The sequence below is a fragment of the Gadus chalcogrammus genome, chromosome 22, assembly GCF_026213295.1.
Source record: "Gadus chalcogrammus isolate NIFS_2021 chromosome 22, NIFS_Gcha_1.0, whole genome shotgun sequence".
NCBI lineage: Eukaryota > Metazoa > Chordata > Actinopteri > Gadiformes > Gadidae > Gadus > Gadus chalcogrammus.
The window spans coordinates 6,588,366-6,598,365 of record NC_079433.1 but is presented as its reverse complement, the minus strand read 5'-3'; the positions used below and the strand labels follow the sequence as shown (position 1 = coordinate 6,598,365).

Genomic DNA, 10,000 nt, shown 5'->3' with positions numbered 1-10,000 from the left:
CTGTCTGTCTGTCTGTCTGTCTGTCTGTCTGTCTGTCTGTCTGTCTGTCTGTCTGTCTGTCTGTCTGTCTGTCTGTCTGTCTCTCTCTCTCTCTCTCTCTCTCTCTCTCTCTCATTAAAAAAACCTTTATTGGCATGAAAAATATACATTTGCAATGCCAAAGCAGGTGAACAATAAAATAAACAGCATTATTAAATAAAAATTAAAAAGGTCAGGTATATAGTATAATATATGATAAGTATAAAACGTTAAATACAAAATATTTATGCATATCAAATGTTATTCTATAAAAGTACTATCAAAAGTAAAATGTGCAATATTATAGCATCTCTTATTAACATAGATTAAAGGTACACGCTAAGTACACAGAATTTACATTTTGGAGGATGCGTGCAATAGCCCAATTATTGTGTGAAGAGTGAGTCCAGGGGGATGAGTCTATGGGGAGTTTGAGGTCTTTCTCTCATCACAGGTGACGGTGACGAATCTTGCTGCTGCATTCACACAATTTTGTTTCTCCCAACAGGTATGGCAGTTTGTGAGCATCTGGAGTGTCTTTGAAGTCCTTGCATGCTTTTATAATCTGTGGGAAATGTGTATTCCTGATGACTTCGCATGACTGGCAGGAAGTCAGGAAGTGCAGTTCTGTTTCTAGTTGGTTGTGTGTGCAGTGGGAGCACAGTCTGTCTTCTCTTGGGAGCCAGGTCTGTCTGTGGCGACCCTTCTCGATGGCCAGGCTGTGTTCGCTGAGTCTGTATCTGGTCAAGGTTATCCTCAGTTTTGGGTCGGTCACGGTGCTCAGGTATTGTGCCACGGCGTAGTCTCTGTTAAGGTACTTAACTATCTCTCTCACTCTCACTCTCTCTCTGTCCGTTTCTCCTTTGCGCTCTCTCTCTCTTGCTCTCTCTTTCTCTCTCTCTCCCCCCAGCGGTCCAGTGTGGTAACCCTGGGACGCCCAGTAACGGTCGAGTGTTCCGTCTGGACGGGACGACGTTCTCCCACTCTGTCATCTACTCCTGCATGGACGGCTACCTGCTCACTGGCGCCACCACCAGGCTGTGCCAGGCCAACGCCACCTGGTCAACAGTACAGCCCAACTGCACCAGTACGATTTACATTACTATGATGTCCTAATACTAGGTGTTTTCGTAGTAATGTATGCAGATAGACGTGCCAACAGTTGTATATATCGCTGTACGAAGAATTTGTGACATTCGATGTATTGTCTACCAAATCTAACAACAGAAATTAAATTATAATGTTAGAAGTCGAAACAATTCTGACAGTTGATGTAGTAGCAAGTCGAACGACCAGTGTACACACAATTGTCACGATAGAGAAGATAAGATAAATGCACCAACAATAGATGGACTAACATTTGGAATATAGCAGCAGTTCTAAGCAGTTAGCATCCACTCCATGAATAGTTATTATAGTATTTCAAAGAGGACCTTATTTGCTTCTGTATGTTTTGTGCTGATGTGTACTTGGCTTTTTTTCAACTATCATGTCAATCTTTGTTTTAATTTCTGTTTACCCATTAATTATTGGGCTATTGGCAGATCAAATCTGATCTCATTGACACAGCATGTTTGCTGTGGATTTTCACCCCAGCTGTTTGAAGAGTTTGACAATTTTCCTTGTCACCCATAAAAATGAATCTATGGAATGATTCTGTTGTTAGCCGTGACTAATTACAGCTAATGTGTTCGTCTTATACAGCACTCTTGTGTGTCTTAAAACAATGTAAAAAGACATCCTCAATTTAATGAAGGTTTATTTTTATTTGCTTTATAAATGTTATTGCCGACATTCTGAAGTAAGCTACAATCGATGAGAAGGAGTTAGGCTATCCGATGAGCTAGCATAAGCTAGCTCATCGGATAGCCTAACTCTATCCTAAGCTAGCTAATTTGAGGTTGTTGGTTTAGCTTGCATCAGGCTATTAGTCTAGTGAATGTCAGGTTGTTGGTATAGTTACTATCTGGCTTTCAGTCTAGCTCTCATCAGGCTATCAGTCTAGCTAATTATAGGTTGTTGGTTTAGCTGGCATCAGGCTATTAGTCGAGCTAGCATAAGGCTGGGTGGAAAAAGCATTGCAGCATTTGATCCTCATCTTTAGGAATATGATCATCTTAACAATAGGACATTTGCCCTTCAAAGGGAATCTCAAAGGCACAATTTATTGTTATTAATCGCTATTATACATTTATGTTTAAATGGAAAAGGACATCTATTATAATTTGGGCTGCTGGTAGTTCTACAAACCATTAGAGTAAGCACCATCATTTATATATATAAAAAAAAAATATATGTATTTGCATTTATTTATTTACATAAATAAATATATTTATAGATATGTGTTTAAGGCATTGAGCTGGAGATTACAAGATTAAAGATGGGGAAACAGTGGTACCAAAAGGTGCCAACAAAGCAAGATTTATTCATTTGGATCGCTGCGTGGTAAAAAAAAACGTTAACAAAAAAACAACAGAGAAAGTGTAACTTGTCAGGAAGTGCGTTAACAGCGGATTAGCCCCCCCGCTATTAACAGGCTTTGGAGTGTCTGGTGTTGGTTTGAAGGCATTTAAACTGCCTATTAGACTATGAAGGACAGCGGTCTCCAAGCACGGTCTGGAGAATCCTAATGCTCTTTCCCCCAGTCCCTGGGTGTCCTCAACCAGGCTGCTTTCACTTTCACTCTGCCAAGCAGTCTGCTTTCCCTTTCACTCTGCCAAGCAGTCACTGTTTCTTTCTGCCTGAGCACAACAAAGGCTATAAAAATAGGACAGAAATCGTACTTAATCATACTCGTTTTTTTTGTGATTTCTTTTTCTGTACTTGAGGTAATATGTTAATAATGTGTTAGTGAATCTGGCTTGTATATCACTGTCACCTTACAATAACTGCTCCATTTTTGGAAGCATAGGAGCATTTAAATGTTAGTGATGTTCGTTAGTCGTGTTGGTGGTAATGATTATTTGTAGTTATTTTTTAGTAATTAATCATGAGATAATGTCCTTTTGTCATCATGGGGGGACATTGTAATGTTAGAAACCGCCACAGCGTCTCTTATGCAAGACATGGAAAAACAAACCTCGGGTATAGTATATTTACGAGAATTCAGGATTTTACAGAACTGCAACTCATTCGAGTCCACTCAAAATGGGAGAGTAACTAAAATTCCCATGATGCATTTTGATGTACAAGCCCTATTTGCAATCCCTCCACGTTTGCCCTAGTTTTAATGTGCGTCACCAACTCGGATCAGAATTCAGGGGTAAAGATTTATCTCTTCAGTGGAGGACTGTTCAAACACTATGTGTTTATGACACCTTTTGCCGTTAAAAATATGCATCACACGTTGGTAGTAAGTTACACAAGGACGTGAGTTTGAAACAAGGGCGTCTTCGATGATTTTCTAAAGAAGCTCATGAATCAGAGAGAAAATATCCAAATAATCTTAAAAATTTATAAAAATGCAGCTAAGGGGTTATTATTAGCGTTCTTCATCTAATATGCGACTAGTGGCGCCGCATAAGTGGCAGCCTGTTGCAACAGCTCAGTCCCTTACTTTCTTTATGCACTTTATTTTATTATTGCTTTAATATTCCTTGGGCTGCTGTAACAAGTGAATTTCTCATGTATGGGGTGAAATAAAGTTCTTATCTAGCTAGCTGCCACTTTGCTTGTACCTTGGAATCAAAATACAGATTTTGCATTCAGTACCCCCACTTAGCTGGCATTTCGAACCATAACGGGCACTAGATGAACCCTCAGCACCTCCTAATCCCTCCCCTGCAACAGTGATCAACTGTGGGGATCCGGGCGTGCCAGCCAATGGCCTTCGCTACGGAGAGGACTTTGTGATTGGCCAGAACGTGAGCTTCCAGTGCCAGCCGGGCTACACCATGGAGGAGGACGGCTCCCCGATCCGCACGTGCACGCAGAACGGGACGTGGAGTGGATCTATGCCTCTATGTACCGGTAAGTAGAGCGCACCCCATGCTATGGCTAAACCGCACAAGGGCTACACATCATAGCCACCTTCAAGTGAATAAGCCTGATGACTAGCCACTGGAAGGTTTTCATTAGACAGGTGTTTTCGTGCACAGATCCCATTTTAAATGTGTCCCCTGTTTTTTGGTGCTGTCTTAATGCAGATTACGACCACTAAATGAAACATGCATAGTATTTTGTACACTACAAATAATAATAGCACAGTAACCATCACACTAGTTAGTGTACTTTTCCTTGCAAGAAGTGAAATCTCGCCAGAATGCCATGTCAACGGAACGCACCATAAGGCTGACTAAAGAATCTTCTTCTCCTTGCCACTGCGTCTACGCCTGCAGCCGTGACGTGTGCAGCGCCCCCTGCCATCAGCAACGGAGCGCTGCAGGGCAGCGACTTCGAGTGGGGCAGCAGCGTGAGCTACAGCTGCTCCCCGGGCTACGAGCTCTCCTTCCCCGCCGTGCTCACCTGCGTGGCCAACGGCACCTGGAGCGGCATGCTGCCGCAGTGCTTGCGTGAGTGGTGTGCACGTACACGCACACACACAGACACACAGACACACACACACACACACACACACACACACACACACACACACAGTCAGTATCGATTGGTACGAAGGCATCTTCATCCACTGTTCAATGCGCACACATTGCAAGACACTCAGAAGAAGTGAGGATGTGTGCAATTAGCAAGTATACGCGTACAATCATACATTGTGTATGCCTCGGTCGTTTTGATGTGACTTCTATCATTCAAATATGCCTGGAGGAATTAATTGCCAGGTCTGGACCGTCCCGAGAACGAATCCTGCTCACACTTTGATCCGACGTGCCAGACCACATCCTGAGTTGGACAGGCTCAGATCCTGATCGGATAGCATGGGTGTGGTGACAGCGATCTGGGCACAGTGTCAGCAGACTAGTGGCTTTGTCATTTAGAAGCATGCCCCGTGCATTGCGCGGGGCATGCGCCGGCGTTCTCCTCCGTCTCCTTGGCAGGTACACACCGCCAGGCACTCTGGGACTCATCCTGATGATCACGTCTTTAGCTCCCCGCGTCACTCGGCTTATCCGGAGCGAGAATGTCTGTTGAATTTCCATATCTTTGTAACTTAAAAGTCACAAGTTTCAAACTGCATCAGCTGCTATTGAGATGAAGTATTTTTTAATGCACCCCCGCATTAGCGCTATGCTACTATATAGTTGACCTTCAGTTTTGATGTCGGGATGTACCTGGCATGCAGCCATCATTGTAAATCTTGATTTATGCGTGGGAGCTTCGCCTCTCTGGATCAGCCACTCAACATTGGCGAACGTTTAAGCCTCTCGACAACAATGTAGGGCTGTGCAAAAGCCAAGGCTTTGGACTATTTAATTCCATTTCAAACCGTAGGAACAACATAAGGGCTCCTCTTCCACCCCAGCGCCATTTCAGCTGATTTATTTTACCAGGAAGTATTTTTTCCAAGAGCTTGAAATCAAGGGTCAATTGTGGACTCCGGAGTTGTTTTCTAATCTGGTGCATCGGATCACAAAAGCTGCATTTAAAGGACAAGTGCAGGCGAAGCCTATATGTCGATTTATCCAAACAATTCTTTCCCTCTTCATTACCATTCGTAAACTACTTGATACGTCCTGCTATCATCTGCTAAGCGTTTTAGAGTACCATATTAAGCGCTATATAAATTGTATGTATTATTATTATTATTATCATGGCAGACCATGCCTTAAAAGCTGAGGTGGGCGTCTCTCATCACTGTGATGTTCTGCTGCTCGTTTATCCTCGTTTTAACTCATTTTGTTTCTCACAATGCAACGGCTGGAGGCATTGTGCTCCGGGTGGTGCTTTTCGCATCCTCCCCTGACTGGCTAAATGTCACTGTTTATCTGAGAGGACGTATTAAGAGAGTGGGCCGGGCGTGCTCCTAAAGCAACGATGGCAACTGAGGTAGATAAACAAAGATAATTGAAAGTGTTGTCCTCAGGCACCTTCTAATCAGCCAGATTGGACTTTTTGAATTAACTTGGATTAAAGTGAAGGGAAACTCTTGACAGTTGACAGACACAAATGCCTGTCACTGCGGTGTCTGTTGCGATGCGTGTGTGTTGCGATGCGTGTGTGTGTTGTGGTGTGTGTTGTGGTTTGTGTTACGTTGTGGGTTGTTGTCGTGGTCGGAGCCTGTGTCTGTTTTCAATGTTTGCTTGTCTCGGTTTTGTGTCTGTGTAGCCAAGTTCTGCGGAGACCCGGGCACTCCAGCGGGCGGATTCAGGGAGGGGCGGAGTTTCATCTACCAATCGGAAGTGTCCTTCAGCTGTGCCCCGCCCCTGATCCTGGTCGGCCCGACGACCAGACTGTGCGAGAGGGACGGCAGTTGGGGCGGAACGCAGCCGAGGTGCATCGGTAAGAAACAACTCCCGTACTCACGTACAGATCTCTACGTATCAACGTATTTAACTCTTCACAGGCAGTGGGGTATAATGGAGAGAATCAACTGTTTTCGTTTTTCGGTTGTATAAATATACTCCAGTAACTACAGGCTCTAGAGATTGTTCAGGGTGTTTGAATTCATGGCCGTGAAATGTATATGTTTGATGTGTTCTCTGAAAAGCTGTTCGGAAATAATCTTTTATTCATGCTTTCAAATGTAAGTCCAAGACATGTGCTACGAGGACCTGACGGAACACCCGTGAACAAGGAAGCATCCCTGGAAGTTTAGAGTTAAACTATAGCATCCTATTTTCGACCTGAGTGGAAGCCAGTGTAGTCTGATTGGAACCCAGCCCGCTTTGTGAGGAAACCTTCCTTCAGGCTGCCCAAACACACAACCACGCAGGCCACACTACAGGGCCTATAAGACTATCAGAGCCAGCGGCATTCTGCTCAAATTAAACGGAAGGGTTAGCATACACTTTAAGCCTCCTCCCTAGTGCCTTGTCCTGAGCAAGCCGCTCCCGAAGCTGCTCCTGAAGCCGCTCTGAAACCTTGGGAGCGAAACCTGGATGGGCTCTGTGAAAACCTGGTCACGAGGATTAGGATTGTGACTGCCTGTGATATTTTGCACCTTTATGTATTTCTGTATTGTTATTTAATGCTCTCTCTCTCTCTCTCGTGTCCCACGTGGGGCATGTAACAAGATCCACTACACATGTCTGAATTATGTGGATTATGGTAAAGGCTGCATGAGGAGATGCATTCTCGCTCTCTCTCTATCTCTCTCTCCCCCACTCTTTCTCTTTATCTCTCTCTCTCTCCCCCTCTCTCTTTCTCTCCCTATCTTTCTCTCTCTCCTTCTCTCTCTCTTTCTTTGCTCTCTCTCGCTCTCTCTCTCTCTCCCCCACTCTTTCTCTCTCTCTCTCTCGATCTCTCTCTATTCTCCCTCTCCGTCTCTCTCTCTCTCTCTCTCATCCCGATTTACTCTACTGTACTTGGCGTACTGGGGACGTCTTTAAGAAAGAAAATAATTAAGAAATAAAGTGGAAAATGTGAGTTGCCTCTGCGATGCAGCGGGGGCGATGTGGGATTTATCACTTGGGCGATTTAATGAAGTAAAGTTTAAGTAGAATCGCGCCGAGCATATCGGGAGAGGACTACAAGGTGTTTATTATCCTTTATTTGCACTAGATATGTACGGATGCGTGCGTGTGCGCGTGCGTGCATGGGTGCACTGGCACTGCGTATGTGTAACTAAAAGAGGCTAATGTCTTAGTTTAATCATTCCACTTCTTAAGAAAGAATGAGTGTATTAAGGAATAAATAACGAGATGACAAGATGAGGAAGACGGATGGACAGGGAGGGAGAGGGGGAGAGGGGGAGAGAGAGAGAGGGAGAGAGAGAGAGAGAGAGAGAGAGAGAGAGAGAGAGAGAGAGAGAGAGAGAGAGAGAGAGAGAGAGAGAGAGAGAGAGAGAGAGAGAGAGAGAGAGAGAGAGAGAGAGAGAGAGAGAGAGAGAGAGAGGGAGGGAGGGAGGGGGGGAGAGAGAGAGAGAGAGAGAGAGAGAGAGAGAGAGAGAGGGAGAGGGAGAGAGAGAGGGGCAGTTCGGAAGCTGTATTGAATCCAGAGCTCTGCGTCAGGTTGTGTGTTACATGCTGATGACCCTCCTAGTCACACAAACACACACACACACACACACACCTTGTCTTACGTTTTTAGATGCAGCACTACTGCCCCCTATTGGCTGAGGGCTTGGAGGAAGAACGGGAGATGGCGGACGGGGGGGGGGGGGGGCGCACTTTCAGTTGCCATGACAACAGAGAGAGAGTGTTTGTGTGTGCGAGAAAGAGACGCAGGGAGGCCACCCTGTACAGTGAATCCCTGTGTGATTTCAAAACTTGTTGTAAACTTGTTGACGTTGCCGCGCAGAACCGACCAGAACCAGCTGTGAGAACCCGGGGACCCCGCGCTACGGTTCTCTCAACAGAACCTTCGGCTTCAAGGTACGCCGCAAGGCTCCATCTATTATAGAGATACAACACAGAGGCAGAGTACAGACTGTACCCAGATCAGATGTGGATAGCACAGATGTATCACCCATACAATATTATATTAGGATAGGGGCTTTGGGTATAGATTGGGGTACGGGTCTAGTGTATACAGGTGGAATAAAGTTTGTATACAGTTGGGAATATAGCTGCATACCGGTAGAATATATAGATACTATAAACAGGTTGTATAAAACCGGGCAACCACAGTCATCCAAAGTTCAGTTTGACACAGTGTGACATTTAACACTACATCTAACATTTGGAGCCGTGATAAAGGATATACTTGGATAGGTAATAAATGGCAACCTGCCCAGGCTCGACTTGTTGAAAGGCTGGGCAGTGAAAGAAACAAATGATTCCTCTGTCTATATGTCACGTTCCCCTGCCAGCCGTTAATGTCAGTCTGAATCATGTGCGCGGCCACAGTGACATCCTCACAGTTTAAAAGGGAGTTGTGTGTTTTTTTTTAAACGTGTGTTTCGGTTTAGCCTCGACTAAACTTTCCACAATCTTTTGGATACGAAACCCACATAGTACCGTCAGAAAAGAATCGTTTATAGTACGTATAGTCCGTACCGGTGCTCTAGGAAGTTTAGTTGATTTAATTACTGTAAATGAATCTTGGATGATTAAAACATTGGACTGCAGCAGGCTCCGCTCGTATTACTTTGTAAATTAAACCGAGGCCTCCTTCTGTCTGTGCCAAAATGTAGCGTACATGGACTTATTACATTAGGCCCTTCTGTCTTCCTCTGGATGAGATACGCCCAATAACTATGACTCTCTCTATGTTTTCTAATCTCCCTTTCCCAAACTCTCTCCATACCACCCTTTCCATTCTGATTATGTCACTCTCTCTCAATGTGAACATACCCATCACACTATCCCTCTCTCTCTGCCCATCTATCTGTCTCTTCCTCTTTCCATATATCTCTGAATCTCCTTTTTTTAAATCCTCTCTCTCTCTCTCTCTCTCTCTCTCTCTCTCTCGCTCTCTCTCTCTCTCTCTCTCTCTCTCTCTCTCTCTCTCTCTCTCTCTCTCTCTCTCTCTCTCTCTCTGTCTGTGCCCCTGTGTCTCCCTATGTCTCTCTCCCTCCAGGTGGGCAGTGTGGTGTCCTTCCAGTGTCAGCCCGGTCACCTGATCCAGGGCTCGTCGTCGCGGACCTGCCAGCCCGACCTGACGTGGAGCGGGACCCAGCCCGACTGCATACGTAAGAGACGCCCGGTCCCCCCGTCTGGCCCCCCCTATTAGTCTTCGCTCTCTCCCTCTTTCTGCTGTTCTCTCTTTTAGCAGTCATCATTCTCTCTCTCTCTCTCTCTCTCTCTCTCTCTCTCTCTCTCTCTCTCTCTCTCTCTTTTCAATTCAATTAAGAAGAGCTTAATTGGCACGGAAAATAAACAAGTGCATTGCCAAAGCAGTTTTAAAAAGTTCAAGAAGAATTATAGCTTTGTCGTCTTTCTCTTTCGAACTTCGTAAGCTCCCTCACTATTTTTGTCCTCTC

At 44.9% G+C, this 10,000-nt stretch overlaps 1 protein-coding gene across 1 annotated transcript in view; it reads left to right on the top strand.

Moving 5' to 3' along the window:
• Positions 1 to 10,000, top strand: part of LOC130376229 (CUB and sushi domain-containing protein 3-like) — a 387,391-nt gene that overhangs the window by 368,942 nt on the left and 8,449 nt on the right. Inside the window, exons 62-67 of the mRNA XM_056583449.1 lie at positions 929 to 1,105; positions 3,808 to 3,987; positions 4,356 to 4,529; positions 6,244 to 6,417; positions 8,377 to 8,450; positions 9,598 to 9,709. Of these exons, the coding sequence (XP_056439424.1) occupies positions 929 to 1,105; positions 3,808 to 3,987; positions 4,356 to 4,529; positions 6,244 to 6,417; positions 8,377 to 8,450; positions 9,598 to 9,709 (891 nt within the window). The remainder of the gene's footprint in view (positions 1 to 928; positions 1,106 to 3,807; positions 3,988 to 4,355; positions 4,530 to 6,243; positions 6,418 to 8,376; positions 8,451 to 9,597; positions 9,710 to 10,000) is intronic.